Source organism: Epinephelus moara, chromosome 10 (genome assembly GCF_006386435.1).
Source record: "Epinephelus moara isolate mb chromosome 10, YSFRI_EMoa_1.0, whole genome shotgun sequence".
Lineage (NCBI taxonomy): Eukaryota > Metazoa > Chordata > Actinopteri > Perciformes > Serranidae > Epinephelus > Epinephelus moara.
This window is the reverse complement of record NC_065515.1, coordinates 11678297-11696720: the sequence shown is the minus strand read 5'-3', so window position 1 is coordinate 11696720 and position 18424 is coordinate 11678297. Positions and strand designations below refer to the sequence as shown.

Below are 18424 nucleotides of genomic sequence, written 5' to 3'. Positions count from 1 at the left end.
TGACTGTAGGCAAACTGTGTATTTCTTGTGACAATGGAAGTGTATTTTTAAAACATACAGTGCATATAACAGGCTGAAATCGACACTACGTCCCATAGCGTCAATAACCAACGCCCCAGATGTGATGAGGTCGGAGTGAGAATGTGTTAACCAAGCTGGCCTGCCCTACAGTATGATCCAAATCTTTGGCAAAACTTGCCATTTTCAGCATGTTGGTTGTTAGCTCAAAGGTTGTTGTTGTTGTTTCACATAGCAACATGGATTTTGAAAACCATATTACGCAAATAGTGGAAGAGGTGCCGAATCCAGCTGAAAAAGGTGTCAGTGGCAGCCTTATATGCACAATCTGCTACATCCTGTGACTCAGACTAGGATAATGAAACATGATTGTTTTGTCTCCCTGTCTTGTGTCGTCAGAGCCAGAGTGTTTAGCCGTTAGCTGTCAGTCAGCCAGTCGCTGAAGGTAGACACAGTCCAGTCTGTCTGGGTCCTCACTGGCTCAGAGGCTCCCTCTCAGGTGGCCTCAGTGATGGATGAGATTTAGCACTCACACATACGTCCCACCCCCATGAACATGATACAAACACACCATCTGTCTGTCTGCATCCTGGTGACTTGATGATTTGCTTGTGTGTGCGTGCATGTGTGCGTTTGTGTGCGCGTCCTCCTAGGTGCCTCAGATGGATGTCTGTATCTGGCAGTCACTGACGCTGTGATTTTGATGAGATGCAGGCTGATTTAACTGCACATCAAAGCAGCAGATTACCCCCGCCACTGGGTTTTTGTTGTGTGTCTGTGTGTGTTTGCGTGTGTGTGTTAAGGACACTGAGGCCGCAGACGCATATGCTTCCCAGTGTGGAGTCTGTTTGTGACATGATTTAATGAGCAATATAAGTGGATTGGATGGAATTTGGAACTTGAAGAGCTGAGATATTGGACAGTGGAGGGAAAAAAAACTCTGACAGACACACACTCGCACTCACACTGACTGGATGTAATATATTGGTATCTCTGAATTCATACCTCTATGATTTTCCACTAACTTTCCACTCTTTTTTTGACCCTCCACTGCCTCCTACCTCCTTCGTCTCCCAGCTTGCCTCTCAATTTACTTGTGGGAAACTACAAGGAGAGATTAGATGAGTTCCCTCAACCACAGGCAGCTCTCATCCCTTTGTTAATTAGTCTGATGTCTCCATGTAGCTGGACGACATGATGACTGGGGTGGAGGAACGAAGACAGGGAGGGAATGTGGCAGGAAGCAGTAAGAAGTATTTGCTGTTTTTAGCTCATGCATGATATATTCCCATTAGATTGCTCTGTGACTTGACACACACAGCAGAGATAGCGGTGATAGATTGTTAACCTTTCAGCTCTGGGTTCATGAGTCCATCATGAATCATCCTGCATGCGTTATAGGATAAAAACATAATCCCAGCAGCATGGCTCTAGGAATGGCAATATCCGTCGGTCGATCCACCTCTTTGGTTCAGACTGAAATTTCTCAACTATCGGGTGGATTTTTGTAATTCTTTTTTTGCAGACATTCATGTTCCCTGAAAGCTGAGCCTCTTTTATCTCCTTTCTCCTTTAACCAGCACCAACAGCAGGTTGTCCTTTCTTGTTTTGTAGTGAAAGGTCTTGACAATTATTGGATGGATTGACATAACACAGACATGACTTGACTTCCTTAGCAGTACTTTGTGCTTTGTACTTTTTATCAAATGTTTCTATGCATTTTCACACACTAAACTAAGATGCTGAACAAGTTTAACATTATACATTATACCTGCTAAACACCACATTAAAGGAGCTCTATGATACAGAGGTTGTCTGCACATGGCTGTCATCATGGAGGTGACCCAGCTAGCAGCTAACGGTGCTTACAGCGCAAACAGTAATTGTTGCTTCTTTCACGCAGACACAGGTCGATTCTCTCAAACAGACGTTTATCTGGCATTTCTACTTCTCTAAAGCATCTCCCTCTTGTCACGTCATGAAAACTAGCCTTTAAAGTCCTTAGAACGTCTCTCCAACCGTCTCTCCACTTAGGCCTCAGACATTGACAAGACAAAATGTCGAGCCTAGCAAGACTTTCTCAACACTGTGCTAGACACGGTCCCAAAGCAAACTCCGCCGTAGCAGCACACCTGACAATAGTTAGCTATTTTAGTTACGCCACAGAAAATACAGGTTAGTAAACAAGGAACTGATGCCTTAGTAGCTTCGGCCTTTGCAATTGTGTACATTTTACATTTTAACCTTGACGAATTTAGTTATTTATCCATGTATTTATTTGATTAAGAACTTAGTTAAGCATAGTGCACATTTTAAAATAAACATTTTAAACAGCACTTACAGTGATAACAACAGCAACAGTGTTGACAGAATTAATGGTGTTAACTGTGGAGAACTGGAAGGTGGGTACTACACTTCCTCGACAATGCCGTTTTGATATCAGCTTTAGCTGCTGTAGGAGTGCAGTGCAGAGTGGCGTTGATTAGCTAGCCAGTGGTATACACACACATGGCTCACATGCATTAACTTGCATGTAACAAAGAACAGAGAAGCTCGAAATACAACACATGGAGGGCGCGTGACTTCACTCTCTGCTCAGGGACCCCATTACTCCGCTGTATCTTATCATAGCAAATAGCTGTCTGCTGTAGTATTAATGCTCTGAATACTGTATAGAGCTCTTTTAATGTTGTCTTTATGACCATGTTTGCATGTTAACCAGCTAGCATGGCTGTGGATTTTAAGTCATGATCCAGTATCATAATATGACAGATGTAAAATGATCAAATTTAACTGCAATTAACTGTTCAGCTGTTACATAAAACAACTCAGATGTGTCAAACAAATCTTAGAATAACATATTTAGTTTCTTTTAATCACAGTTTGCTTTAATTCATTAATTTGGACACCAGGATTTAAGTATCCTAAAACAGTATGACCACATCATCATGATGTGATACCATTAAAATACAATAAACCACAGCATTGACTTATCACCCCCCGGCCCTTCTCTGTACTCCATGACATTCCCATATGGCTGCAGGTCAAAAGCCAAGCTCGAGTGAACTCATGACACTACACATACAATACGATCCCGCTGATCTATAGGCTGCCACTGTATTTATTTTGATGGGGGATCTGGTGCGGGGTTGATAGTGCAGGTTTACTAACCGGCTCCTAGGCCTTTGCCCCTGCATGATTCAGTGTCTCTGCACCACTGACTTTGATTAACGGAGGAGTCTCTGCAGCCTGCATTGAGGATTTACGGTATCCCATACATCTTTGGATCCTGCCGACAGACAAAAACAGAGAAAGGGAGACAGTAAAGCAAAGTGAGAGAGAGTGGAAATGCAGAGACGTACGGGCTGGAGCAGAGCAACAGAGAAAAGAAACAATGTAGAGAAGAGAGAATAAGAGTGTGAGAGAAGTGTAGAGAGGGAGAACCTGGCAGCCTTCCCAGTGAAATGTGTCCTGACCTCCTGTAATATACTGATAACATCCTTTCACCACAGATGTGTACATCTGTAAACACTACATGTTTGAGTGGATGGGTGGTGAGTGGAGGGGGCGTGTGTCGAGTGGCCAGGGCCGGTCACAGAAGGCTTCATTATGTAATGTCTTCATGCTTCATTGTGTGTCTTACACAAGCCGTGTGTGTGTGTGCTGGCTGTGTGTGTAAGGTATTGATTAAGAAACGACCACAACAGAGGCCGCACCAATATAACTCAGAGTCATAACGCCCCCTTGTAATTGTCTCAGTCTTTGTTTAACGCCCATGGGTGAGCTGGATTTCTCTGTTTACTGTCTTTACATCATCTTATTTCAGTTTATATGATTCTTACATTAAATTAAAGTCCTGCATTGTTTTTTTCTCAGACAAAACCTGATTTGCTCTGATTAAGAAAACAAGAGCGCCAATTTCAGTCATTAAAGAATGATCTTTTAAAGAAATACTTCACCCACAAAATGATCATTTGTGTATCAGTTACTCACCCTGTGTTATGTTGAGAAAATTGTTCTACTGTCAAGCCCCCACAGTGAACGAAGAAACCAAAAACAGAGAAAATTCTCAATGAATTGGAGTATAGGGGACCAGGACAGCGAACTATATCAGCAAACTCGTGCAGAATAATCCAAGGGTGCTTTTACACCTGCCCTGGTTGGTTGGTCCAATCGAACTCAACCCTGAGTGCGGTTCATTTGGGCAGGTGTGAACACAGCAATCACACTTGGCTGTGCACCAAAACAACCGGACTGAGACCTTCTTGAAGAGGTGGTCTCGGTCCCGTTACAAACAAAATCTGGTGCAGTTCGTTTGCGGTGAGAACGTGTTCCGACCTGGATCTGAACCAGCTGTAGTCACATGACACATTGTTTGGATTAAACATGAGCATGTTACAGTCCTGGAGGATTATTAATGTGCACCTCCTCCTGTACTGCCTTAATATGCACATTCAGCACATCCAATGCATCAAAACATTGTTTTCTAGTTGGAGTCGCGCCTCGTTTTCAAACTGTATGGTTTGACTAAAATGAACAATGACAGCAATATAGTCCACGATGACCAGCGCTAAAATCAACCTGCGTAGTTGTCCCTCCATTGTGACATTAGAAAGTGTCACATTTATCTTGCAAGTGTACTCTCTTCAATGTTTTGTTTACTTCTTGGATTTTTCCTACATGGAAATTCTGACCAATCAAGAGCAGCTTTTTCGCTCAAGGCATTTTATCTGGTCCGCTTGTAAATGCTGCCGTGAGAACACGAACCAGCTCTAGGCAATTATGTAGATTTGTAACAAAATTAGTCCCTGATTCAGACCAAAGCAAGATGACTCTAGGTCTGAAAGCACCCTAAGGTATATTCATTGAGTCGTATACCTTAAAATTTTAAACGCTTCTGCATACGAGTAGTGCGCCTGGGCAAGCATATATGTTTGAACTTTGCTTTTCAAATAGACAGACTTGCCCAGGTGTAATACTTATCCGTGCATGGGACTGTTTATGCGCAAGTGTTCAGAATAGTCAGGTTTTAGAGAAAATGTATGTGTTTAGGAAGTCCTGAGCATACAACTGGATTAATGAGACTTGAAATCATACTGCAAGAGCTGGGTTAGAGTTTGTAAGTGGATGTTTTGATATAATTTTGCTGATGTTAAACAGAGTTCCCCTTTTTACTCCAATTTGTCAAGAATTTTTGGATTCTTCGTTCATTGTGGAGGCATGAAATAATAAGTTAATTTTCTTCATGAATTCAACATAACACGGGATGATCATTTTGTGGGTGAAGTATACCTTTAAACATTATATTTAAATGTCAAATGTTCACTTGTTCTATCTTAGAAAATGTGAGAATATCAGCTTCACTCTGTTTATTTATTTAATTTTAGAATTAGGACTTTTGGACGAAAAAGAGTGATTTGATGATGTTGCCTTGGGCTTCAGGAACTTGATATTTAATTTACTGATAAAAACAATTGTTTAAAGAATTAATTGATTCGTACAACACTCATCAGTTGCAGCCTTAAGGTGTTGGACCATACAAAATTATACATATGGCGTACTGAGACTGAACATAAAGCACAGAGTGTCCTACATTTAGACATTTTTCCATCGTCTAAATCAATATAAATGTATGCTTCGGCTTAGACTGTCTTTTTTATTGTCCATGTGAACCCTGGGGGTATTCTGCCTTTTTAAACTCTTGTGTACAAGGTGTCTGAACTATTTTTCCCCTGTACCCTCGTCTCAAGCCACATTTATATTCCAGGCAAAGACAAGCAGGCGGCCAAGGGGACCTTGATGTGCCCAGAACAAGTTTAACATTTGCCACCGTATAAAGTGGCTTTGCAGCCTGGCAAATGAGAAGTCTCAGACATTTGAAAATTGCCTGGCCACCCTTCCTGCACGTAAAAAGCTTTCTGTCACCTCATTTTTCAGAGGAATCTCTCCCTCCATCCCTCCCTCTCTCTCTCTCTCTCTCTCTATCCCTTTACCGGGCTCCTTCCCTTTCCTAAGTACAGTATGTTACCCTTTCTCCGCGTCGCTCCCTTTCTTTCTCTTTGTGACTTGCCCTTTTTTATTTACATGCACTGTAGGATGAGCTCACCTTTCCTGGCCACCGGGAGCGAGGTAATATGTTTTACAGAAAGCAATGGGTGATACTCCGCTTCCAGCCGACTCTTTAACAGGGTGCCTGGCTGTGTTGGTTTCTGGCTGGCGGGTGGGTGCGTTGTATGAATAAGGGAGACCTGGGTGGCTTTCAGCTGTAAGTAATGGCTTTCTATATAGTTCTGGGCAGCCCTGAAGCTTATTCCCACTCTGCACCATCAGGGTGCTCAGCAATGTCACCCTTGCTTTGTGTGGTGGCGCTTGGTCAGCACTGTGCGGTTCGCAGTCTCCCTCTCTCTTTTTATGCCATTTGGACCATCATGTTTATTTAAAATTGAAGAATTAAAGCGGAAAAGCATCTGAATACACACACTCAGTCCACCAGAAACACTTAATAGATGCACCGCGTGTGGGTTTGGGTGTGCGTGTGCATGCAGACTGTGCAGCGAAACACTTCACTGTAATTGACAGCACTTTTCAGCTCCGTAGCGATAACGCTGGAACAAGAGCAGACTCATTCTCACTTTTATTCGTTCTTCTTCCTCCCTTTCATCCCTCCATCCCTCTTTCCCCAACTCCTGATTAACCGCACCTTTTCATGTGAGCATGAGTAGCTCCTCATTTATGTACAACAGAGCGTATTAATAATAATCTGCATTTGTATTGCGCCTTTCAAAATAACAATTACCAAGTGCTTTGCATAAAATAAAATGAATCAATCGCAGTGTAACTATAAGAAAATACTAAAACAGTAACAATAAAACAGAACCAAAATCATATGTGTTAAAGGTACATTTACGTCAGTGCAAATCGTCTACAAAACGCATTCAAGTGTGTCTTGAGTTGAGATGTGTGCACAGATGTATGCACTAATGAGTCCACACCATGCGCATGCATGCATGTGTGTGCTCAACGCTCACAGGAGCATCTGCCCGTGTCATTCACACTTCCTTCACAAGCATTCCCATAGGTGTTTTGTATGTTGCATATTCAATTTTCATAATATCGCAGACTTCATTATAATGCAGAGCTTTTGCAAGTTCTCCTCCCTCATAACCTGCATCTTCTTCAGCCTCTCAGGCAGTGAGGAAAATGTTATTTCCTGAGCGTGCTCTGTTTGTGTGTGTGTGCGTGCATGTGTGTGATGGAATGAAACTGTCTCTGGCTTACGCTACGTGTCTGAGCCCATATGGTGGGCTCTGAATCTGATGGCAATTTCTTCCTTTTTTTTTGGGAGCCTTGCCATATTTCCTCACATTGGTCTTCCAGCTTCCATTCCCCTCCAAGCGTATACATACAGCGGCAGGTCTAGCAAAGCATCAGGGGAAATTTATGGCTGCTTAAGATTCAAGTCCCCCCCCACTGCCCCCCACCCACCCACTCAGGCTTGGCATTTGAGTGGGGCTGAAATAAGCTTCGGCTTTTCTCCGCACCTTTTCCTGTCTCTCCGTCCTTTTTTCACACTTGCTTTTACTGCGTCTTTCTCTCAGCATCCCACCACCTGTTTTTCCTCCTCTCACCACCTCCCTCTTCACCTTTCCTCTCGCTATCTCTCATCTCTGGCCCCACTTTATTCCCCTCTCTGTATGGATTGTAATTGAATACTTCAGTGAAGTTATCAGTGACTCATCTGAATTGTCTCTTGCTCAGCATGTTCTGTTCTGGCCCACAGTGCCTTTCCCCTTATTTTGGAGACCTGTGGTGTCCTGCTGTTCCACCTCATACAGGTTTTATAAGATGGAATATAGCCGCCCACTCAGCCATTGTTTTCATTTAAGTGCTTTTATTCTGTACAGTAACTCCCAAGCAACAAAGGAAACCACCCAAGGATGATGCATTCTCTCAGACAGGTGCAAACACAGACGCGGCCCTGTTAGTGCAGAAAATGTGAACCGCTAAAGCCATTTATGTATAACACAGTGTGGCAGGTTCTGAAACCTTGGTAATATCCTCCCGGAAGGAAAACAGTCTTTTGTCACTCGAAGGTTAGCCTCATTTTTCACTCTAAGGGACTTATACACAGACATTGATGGGACTAACTCCCCCTGTGAAACCAGCACTATTGTGTGAGAGTGTGTGCTGCAGGAACAACAGCAGTGTGCAGTGATGGAGTGACAGACAGGCAGCCTTAGTGATTAATGAGCCCTCTTAATAATGCACCATGGTGAGGAAACAGTGACGGGACAATTTGAGACAAGTAAAGAGAAAGAACAGAAGAAAAAACACATAAGAAATAGCGAGTCGTGGATACAGATGGTGGCAGACGCAGATTGGCAGCTACATTTTTCCAAATACAGATCGACAGAATGAGGTAAAAGGTGAGATTAAGATGAGATGACAGATGGGTTGGACCAGATTCTCCATGAAAGGCTGAGGTGGGCCCTGTAAAGGTCTTTGACTTTGAAATGCGTCAGCTTTGCTCTGTACATTTTTTTATTCTTTTTTGTCTGCCTGTCTGTCTGTTACCGTCTAGCTGTCTGTCTCCCAGTCTGTCTGCCACATCTACAGTGTCTGTGACAGGTTCGGATAGGGAACAGTGCACTCGTCTGACATGTTGAGATCTGGATGGATCTTTGCGGCTGGTATTACACACGCAGCAGGAGCGCTCATACTGACTCTCAGTAGGAGATCACGCAGGTGCAGCTGTGGGTGTTTGTTTATAAAACAGCACTAAAGCATTGAAGTGGATGAAAATTGACTGTTCGACATGCCCCACCCACCCGTTTTACTGTTGCTATGCCTGTCAAGCTTATCTTCTCTCGCATGGCACACATTGAGCAGTTTTACAATGATAACAGTGTCAGCATCAGCACTTTGAATAAGAAGTAATTGGGGAAGTAAATATTACAAAGAAGTAAACAAAAGCAGGTTTTCATTTCTAGTGATGACTGTGGATTTTGTGACTGAAATGACAACTGTCGCTAGCAGATCGAATCAACTGTTGCTAGCTAGGGTAATCTCATGCTAACGCTAAAACTCTGCAGAGTCTCCAGCAGACTCTGTAATGTTTTCAGATGATTAATGTCTTAAATACACACAGGATGGCTGGGCATAGGTTTTGTTTCAAGATTTGGGCAGCACATATGAAACAGGCGATGTAGTGGTCCTCTGCCAGAAAGTTTTGAGCATCAAACACTTAATTTGCTGCATTCTGGTGAATTTCTATGCTGAATTTGTGCCTGGTCTGCATCCATTTATGGTAATTGTCTTTAATTTTGTCAAAATAGAAGTCCTCTGCTGCTGTCCTCTTGTTACTAGGGTGACAAATGCACATGCCCCCTGAGTCACCCCCAAAATCTATGCTTAAAATGGTGACATACATGACGAAATTCTAAAAGACAGAGGCTAAGGCTCTGTGTACACGTAAATAACTCTGTCGACATGACCTTCGTTTCACAAAATATCTCTGTCCACACAAGAACGCAAAAGCAACTCCAAATGCTCGCCAGTGTTGCCTGTCTCCAGCACTCTTCATTCATCACAAAGGTAGTGAAGTGTACAGGCTAACGTTAACTTTTTCGAAACTCATCATCATTGATCCTCAGAGATATGAGTGATGCTTTGGGAATGCTCAGGTTTTCCTTCCAATCCTCATCTCATTGATAACACTCCCACTCTGGAAGGTGTGCCACTAGGGACTGCTGGTTTGACAGGGCCTGATCCAAAACTGTTGTTTCTGGTGGACTCTAAACTGTGGATGCTGAGGTGGAGCTAAAACACTGGGTGCAACAGATGCCTCTGTATGCGTCACTTATACACGAGAAAAGGATTTCAGGATGAAGAATAACCGATGAGTTTGGCAAATCAGTGCCTTTTAAAGCAAGTTTGACTAAAGTTGTTGGTGTATATCGTACAACTTCAATCAAAAGCCCAGTCCCTCTTACTAGCCTGGTGTGGCTACACATTTTGACAAATAAAGGCCTGTTTCAATTAGACGTCTGGTCTGGTTGCCAAGCTGTTCATTTTTATAGAAGTTCTTTGGATGTATAAAACCGTGAGTGTCGACCAGCACTTGAGCTAATGCTTTTTAGCTGTTTAGATCGTGCATACAAATATAAATGTTTAAAATTCTGTCAGTATGGAGATGCTACACATTGTTAGCTAGGCTAGATTCCCCACAATTCAATCGTTCAGTTCATTTTACTGAAACCATGAGCACCAGAGAGGACCGTAATTCATGCGGATTTACCAGAAATGGTGACTCCCTTCCTCTGAAGCAGTCGTAAAGTCAGAATATGTGTCCGTTTCTCGATTCATATTCCTTTAGGGGAACTGCCCATTGGTCCGACAGCCTATTGTTCCGACCATATTAAACCCATTGTTCCGAAGTCCGTTCTGAAATCATCATGATGATTGGTTAAGGTCTGGTTAGGTTTAGGCACAAAAACCACTTGGTTAGGGTTAGGAAAGGATCATGGTGTGGGCTAAAATGAAAAAGAAAGTGGCAAACACATAAGCCGTGAGCCTGCTTCGCCTCAAGCCTTTCCCAGCTGACCCAGAGCCGGTCGCGGCGCACCAACAAGGCAGAAATACACCCACCGGGAGCTGTTCAGCACCGTGGACCGTCGGACTAATGGGATGTCGGACCAATGACATGGACCCTTCCTTTAGTCCATAAGGGTCCATTGATCAAAAAGATAAAAAGGGGTTTTTATAGAAATTAGGTTAAGTTGTGAGTATTGTTTTGACAGGATAAAGTGGGGTTGTGTTGGTATGCTGGATGCCGTAATCCGGATGCCGTGTCATAATGCTCTTGCTCTGTCTCTGATGTGCTGTCTGTCGGAGCTAAATCAAATGAATGATTTGTCATTGGTATGGTATTCGAGGCCTAATTTTTACACAAGTAATATTCACACTGGTTTAAATAAACAATTTGATCATATTTCCCAACTTTGCTGAGCAACAGTTTTGTGTGAAAGGAATTAAAGGCCTGTCCCAAATTAGGGCTGCAACGATTAGTCGACTAATCGATGACTAATCGACTGTTAAAATAATCGGTGACTATTTTAGTAGTCGACTAATCGGTTTGAGTCATTTTTCATAGAAAAGTACTATAAAAGTTCCCCAAAATACTCTTACTGCAGCTTCTTACGTTCAAATATTGGCAGCTTTACACACTCTCCCATGACGGTGAACTAAAACCCTTTGGCGTGAGTACGAAACAAGACATTAAGTGACATAATTTTGGGGTTTGGGAGAGACAGACCGACTTTTTTCAACATTTTAACATATTTTTCTATAAAATGATTAGTCGACTGATTGAAGAAATAATCGACAGATTAGTCGACAATGAAAATAATCATTAGTTGCAGCCCTATCCCAAATATAGGTTGAATTTAGTGATTTAAGCGAATAATAGCCCGGGCTGCTAATTGAAGTTTTACGTTAAACACATTTAAACCAAATACAGAACAAGACTGAGCTGCTGTTGTTACTCTAATCTCTGGTATACTGGCATCTTGGCTTTCACATACCTGTTTCAGCCCTGAACAGGTATTGAAGATAGTAATATAGGTTTCTAGGTAGATACTAAGCTAGCCAGCCAGGCATGCTAATGATAGTGTTAATCCATTCATTACACTCTTGTGTGTTTTTGTTTTTTTAAAGGCAATAAAGAAACACCAAATTAAGACACCGCCATCCAGACTCTCAAGGAACCAAGTGTTGCTCTTATTACAGCCCAATGCACACTGTCTCAGCATGTGAAAAAATCCAAAGCTTGACAGGCCTGCTGTGCCTAGTTATGGATGCTAAGCTACGATTGGACAATCACTGTTCAGGGACAGGGTTTAGCGAGCGTCAAGGCCCATCCATATTGTATACATCCAATGGAAAATGCACGCTGCAAACTGTGGATGTGCAGGTTATTGTGTCAGCAGCTGAATTTAGACTCTATGTGGGTGTGTAATGTCAGGTCTGACTCAAGTGAGCGGATATCTTGAAAGGACGCTCACAGCATGTTGCCTGTCCCATGCCATGAGACACACACACACACACACACACACACTTAAAACTTTATCCTAGAGTACCTCTAACGCCATGAGGCCTATTGTGGAAAGATTGCATCAAAATAGGTGAAGTAAAAAGGGTGAAAAAGGGCACAGAACTGGCAACACAGAGGTCAAAACCTTGATATGAACTCATGCTGTGCATCTGGAAGAGGGAAAAATAGATAATAGGTAAATAGGACATGTAAGAAAAACGGCAAAAAAGCTTTTTCTGTTGCACTTCTGCTGTTCACTGTAGCCACAGTACAGTAAATGTAAGAGGAGGCAAAAGAAAGTACAGAGGAAAAAAAGAGAAGGAGCAATCAATAGTAGAGTAAGAGTGCTAGAGAGATGATGGGTGCAGAAAATAAAAGGGAGAAGTGTAATAGCATGGTCACAGTAAACATAGCTCAGACCCTGAGCGAACATGAGGAGCTGCTTTTGATGACTCGAGGAGAGGAAAAAGAGAAAGAAGCCATGACAAAAGAAAAAGAAATTCAGCCACAAAACCACACTGATCACAATCTATCTCTAAGCTGGTACATGCAGTTTGTATTAGCACAGTCTAATTTGTTATGTGGTGATATATGAAAGTTTCAGTACAACACCCGAACTGTCATTTAATTTCATTTTTAATAAAGCAAATTTTACTTTCTAGTGTAATATCAAGTCTGTTTTGTATCTCACTAATTAGGGCTGCCCCCATGAATCTGATAATGTGAATCATTTGTCAGAGAGCCCCCGTTATATTGTAAGATAGTCGTGTTTCTTCCCCTCCACAAAGAAACACATTAAAAAGGCTTCAGCTACAAAGGTTTACAAATTTGGTTCATGCTGTAAAATAATCTTAATGTGATAAATATAGACTCTGGATACACTTATGCAGAAGCATTGTACAAAGCAACCCATCCCAACAGTTTTCCAAAGGAGACTGTACACAGGGCTTTTAGATTTATGAATGTTTTTCTAACCCTGCCTTTGAGGAAGACAGCTTCTGTATGCTATGAGAGGCTTCTGCTAGAAATGCTGCTTGTCTTCTTGAGTTATGTCCTCCTTAGCCTTGAGAGTGCGAAAACACACTTTTAAATCACAAAACTCATGGAAGGCTTTGAAAAAACTTGCACCAGTTTGGCGAAAAAATGCTTCTTTGAAGTATGAAGACGGCTCTGATGTGAGAATTTATTTAGCGACATAGAGAACGGTCACCCTAAAAGGGCCAATATGTCACCCTCTGTGAAACCACACAGTGAAAACACCCTACCTTCAAGTCTCTGTCCAATTTAGTTATGCCCTCTAAAGTGATGACCAGCTTCACTTCATAAGTGAGGAGGAAAAGAGGCTCAAAGCAAAGCTAAAAGAAATCTGCCCCTAAGTGGCCCATTACAGCAGAAGCTGCTCTGTATTCAAGTACAATACCTCAACAGAAGTCTTAGATGTAGGAGCATGATGTAAGATGTAACGTAGCTTATTTCAAAATGTACTCAAGAAGCATATTAACGAATAACTTCAAACACAAAACAATCTTTCATTTATTCATTCATTTATTTTCCGTAACCACTTATCCTGTTGAGGGTCGCGGGAGGGCTGGAGCCTATCCCAGCTGACATTAGGCGAGAGGCAGCGTACACCCTGCACAGGTCATCAGACTATCACAGGGCTGACACATAGAGACAGACAACCATTCACACTCACATTCACACCTACGGTCAATTTAGAGTCACCAGTTAACCTGCATGTCTTTGGACTGTGGGAGGAAGCCGGAGTACCCGGAGGAAACCCACCACCCTGGGTCCGAACCATGAACCCTCTTGCTGTGAGGTGACAATGCTGACCTCCAAAAGGTCAAAGACTCCCGCCATTTACCAATCCACGCTGACATCTTCAACCCACCACCTGCTCGTCTCCGATCTAGACGTCCAATTTGGAAGGACCCCCCCACCCACTGACTTTGATTCCCTGGGAATCTAAAGACATCCTAAACAAACATCTAGCATCAGACCCAACTCAACCAGTCCCTGGCACCAACCTCCCAAGGAGACAGTGGTCCAACTTGAATAGATTTAGTACTGGTCAAGGTCCCTGCTTGGCCAGCCTTCACAGATGGGGGAGCAGCCTGAGCCCACTGTGTGCTTGTGGAGAGGAGCAAACCATGGAGCATATTATTGAAGCCTGCCCTCTCCAAAGACTAAAAGGAGGTCTAGTCTCCCTCCACAATATAGATCAAGAGGCTACTGCTTGGCTTGAGAAATTTGCATTTGCTAAATAATACCTGCACCACCGTGCCACCTTCAATAAAAACTATCTTTGTATATCAATTACTCACCCCATGTTATGTTAAACACATGAAAAAACGTTTGGTTTTCTCGCATGTCTCCATGGTGAGCGAAGAATCCAAAAACTGAAGAAATTCTTTATGAATTGGAGTAAGAAGGGGCCGTGTTTAGCAACAGCAAAACTATACCAAACCATCAGTTCACAACTCACACAAACATCCATTTTTTGCTAAAACTTTATTATTTAAATCACTACTGCATTAATAGAAGAAGAAAATTAATCGCAGAGGGAAAATTTTTCACTTAGGCCGGAAATACACACACACGCACAAAGAGGACTTATACGTGCATTACATGGAGAGATGTCGGAGCAAGCAGCTGCCCATGGACAGGCACCCCGAGCAGATGGAGGTTCATACCTTGCTCAGGGGCACCTCGGCATTGCCCAGGAGGCGAACTGGCACCTCTTCAGCTGCCAGCCCCCACTCCCTGTTTGGTCTGGACAGGTACTTGAACTGGCGACCCCCTTGGGTTCCCAACCCAAGTTCATATGGACTGAGCTACTGCCGCCCCAAGTAGTCTAATGCATGGACAAATAGCATGCCTGTCTTTGACCTCAGCTCAGTGGAATGGGCGAGCAGAGTTCAAACGTACGCATCCACGCTACTCACATCGAAAGTGTTTTAAATAGTAAGATTTTGGCAAGAATGCATGTGTGTGGGAAGAACAGATACAACTGGATAAATGAGACTGGACGGATTTTTTGATACCACCACCACCCCTAACCAATTCCACACAAATTCAACATGATGATGTGAGTAATTGATATACAAAATGGGTGACGTATGTTACGTATTTAAAATAACTAGTACTTATTCATATTTATCGTTACAAGGACTGAATCATTTGTGAAGTTCTGTGACTTTTATCTGTCACAAATAATGTGAATCTACACCAGATGCCCAGAGACTCCTAAATGAGCTTCCATTCAGCACAGCAGCGGTATTTGGTATGAGCTCAGTGTTTTTGTCCTTGGCTGTACCTTTGAGATTGAGTCAGAGCGACCAGCGCTGCTGTAACTGACACTGGCTATCTGTGTCCAGCATCTCCACTACCAGCCGCCAAGCCCTCTTCCCCGCCCCCAGCCTCCCTTCTGCCCTCGGGCCCTGCTCGGCCTGCCACGTCTCCAGAGATGCCACATTCATTATTTACACCCAGGGTTTCTCAGGCCCCAGGGCAGGGGCTGACCTACCTCATTTGGTCTCTGCCCCCCCTGGCTTCTGTGACACATACATTAGCCCATAGTCATATATACATAAGTAAACACACAGATTGTAAGTGAGTAATAAATGACTTGTTCGCTTGCTCTAGGCTCAGACAGCTACACAGATAAAACTGAAGGGTTTTACACTGAAGGCATTGTGGCTAAAAAAAAAAAAAAAAAAAATCTGCCCCACAATGTACACTGTGATAGTCACTTCACACTCTATTTTCTATGCTCTGCATCAAAACACGTTCTTTGAAGATTTAAAGGGAAAACCAAGTGTGTGTGTAAGACTCCAACAAAACTCCCTAGTTAATTCACACAAAAAAAAAATCTGTCCAAATAAACCTATGCAGACGTACCATAGACGACTCCTGTCAACTTGGCTCCATAATAGATATTTTTCTATGTTTAATGTGACAGCGTCGACGCCGCTTTGATATTTTTCTGTGCGGCAGAGTTTCCAGCATGCCAGTGTGCAACAAGGGAACCCAGAGGTCCATCATGTTAGATTTGGCTCTTGTGCTCTTATCTGGCTGTTTCTATTGTTGAAATGCATCGGTATCTTTCCCTGGTGTGCAGTTGTTTTTGCCCCCAAAAAAATCTCTTGTTTTTCTGCACGCAGCTGAGTTGGTATTGTCTGCTAATCCCACACACCGCATATCAACAAACAAGCTTTTATTTACAAGGTAAACTGTATCGTGAGTTTTCCTTCCAGAGATTCTGTCTCAAACATGGAAGGCAGCAGCTTTGTTATCCAAAATATAATGTAACTTTTACAATGATGAAACTTTAGTCAAGAACATTTCAACTATTATCACTATTAGCACTGTTGGCTCCATGTTGGTGTACATTTCAGTCCAAAGACATGCAAGCCAGGTGGTTTTGGAGAGCATAGGTATAAAGTGAGCATCTGCGTCTATAAAACACCCTGGGAAAGTTGCCAGTCTACCACAGCCAGTCTTTTTTCCTCTGCCTTCTCCACAGTGCATGCTGGGATAGGTTTAACCACCCCGTGACCCTGAATAGAAATAAACGGGTAAATACAATAGAAAATGCAGCCTTTTTAAATTTCACTGGGGACAATACTGTGGAGTGTAAAGATAATTTCTTTATTGTACTTGAAAGAGATTAAACACGATGGTCACATTAAGTCAAGTTTATTTGTATGGCCATTAGAAGCCCTTAATCACAGCTACAGTCTCAAAGCGCTCCAGAAGACTTCATCAATCCCACATTATGAAACATAAAATTAGACTGAATGAATCGGCTGCCCTCTATCCTAAGACCCTCGCTGAGAGAAAGGAGAAAAAGACCCATGAAAAGCAATTGGAACCGGTGACTCATCGGAGCATGCAGTGTGTCTCAGACGAGCCTCACAAGGGCAATGTGTTGCTTTCACTTTCCTTTGTGTACTCACATTCCCTCCGTCTCTCTTCATCTCTGTCTCCAGGTGCAGCAGGATGCAGGGAGCACTGCCTGTGTGTGGACTGCAGCCCCTGCTGGCCCTCCTTCTGCTTCAAACTGCGGGCTGCGGTGAGTCCTCATTAAACTGTGGGCAGTCCCCGTCATCTGACCTGCTGTGTATGCAGTGCATTACTCCATATAATCAAATGCACACACAAACCTTTTGCCAATCTCTCGTTTTTTTACCAGTTGAAATGGAGCCTGTGAATATTTCCTGGCCTTATTATCTCTGATATATTCTGTGTGCAGTCAGTGTGTGTCACATGATCCATAGGAGAAAGTTGATCTCCTTCAGAATACCCTCTGTAGGTCAACACTGTGAGTTTGGACCACCTCCTGTCACAAACTAACTTCAGTGTACAGCATGTGATAAATGAGGTTCCCAGTGCAATTAAACTAGGATGAATATATCTGCTTAAAAACCTGGTTGTAGAGCATGGAGGGAAGCAGGGGGACTAGATGAGAGGCAGAGTGATGTGTGATAAAGGTAATCAAGCATGTCCTTCCAATCAAAGATAAGCAAAACCCACATCACCTCCAGGACGCTAAACAGCACATAATCACTCTCTTTCATACTCCCAGCCAAGAACTGTTAAGAATGAAACCAGTGATGTAGCATCTTGTGAAAGCTCGCTCCAACTATTGTATATGTGCAGAACAAGTCAAGTCTCAGGTTGGCGTTTTCATGTTCTGTATAATTTTTAGAGGTCAAACTAGTATAACGAACAATGTTATTGTAAGACGAATGTGTTTCATTCGGGCTACATGCCAAAACATGTTGGACTCTTAACCCTATGGGCCCGAATGACGCATAGTGCGTCCAAATTCACACCTGTTCTTCTCTATTGATTTTCTCCATATCACGTGAAAAAGCGGAATTGTAGCTTTCCGACTTCCGAGCACTTGTCGGTAGTCCAATGTTTTCACAGCGAAAAACAATGATAAAGTTACACTAAAATTATGTTATAACAGAGCTTTCATACAGCTTTGCACACACATTACTCTTGGATGGATTACTGGCGAATGCAGGGTCGCACAGAAATGCCACGCATATCACATGAAAGCGCAGGACTAGAGATTTCCAGTGATGCCACACACATCATTGTGCTGTCATCCCATCACGCTATAAATCCAGATCAATTGTCTACAAAATAAAAACCTGACGAATTTCTTCACAACCCATTATACAGATCTTGTTATCAGTCACTTCATATAGTGAGGAATATCGTATCTTACCACGTCTTAGGCTTGCGTGTGTTTCTCCCTGTCTATTCACATTTGTAGTCCGGCTTTCAAGATGCAAATAT

The 18424-nt window shown here is 42.8% G+C and overlaps 1 protein-coding gene across 1 annotated transcript in view; it reads left to right on the top strand.

Annotated features, from left to right (window-relative positions):
* ncanb (neurocan b) overlaps positions 1-18424 on the top strand; it is a 220265-nt gene that overhangs the window by 32839 nt on the left and 169002 nt on the right. The window contains exon 2 of the mRNA XM_050055537.1: positions 17104-17186. Coding sequence (XP_049911494.1) covers positions 17114-17186 — 73 coding nt within the window. The 5' untranslated portion in view covers positions 17104-17113. The remainder of the gene's footprint in view (positions 1-17103; positions 17187-18424) is intronic.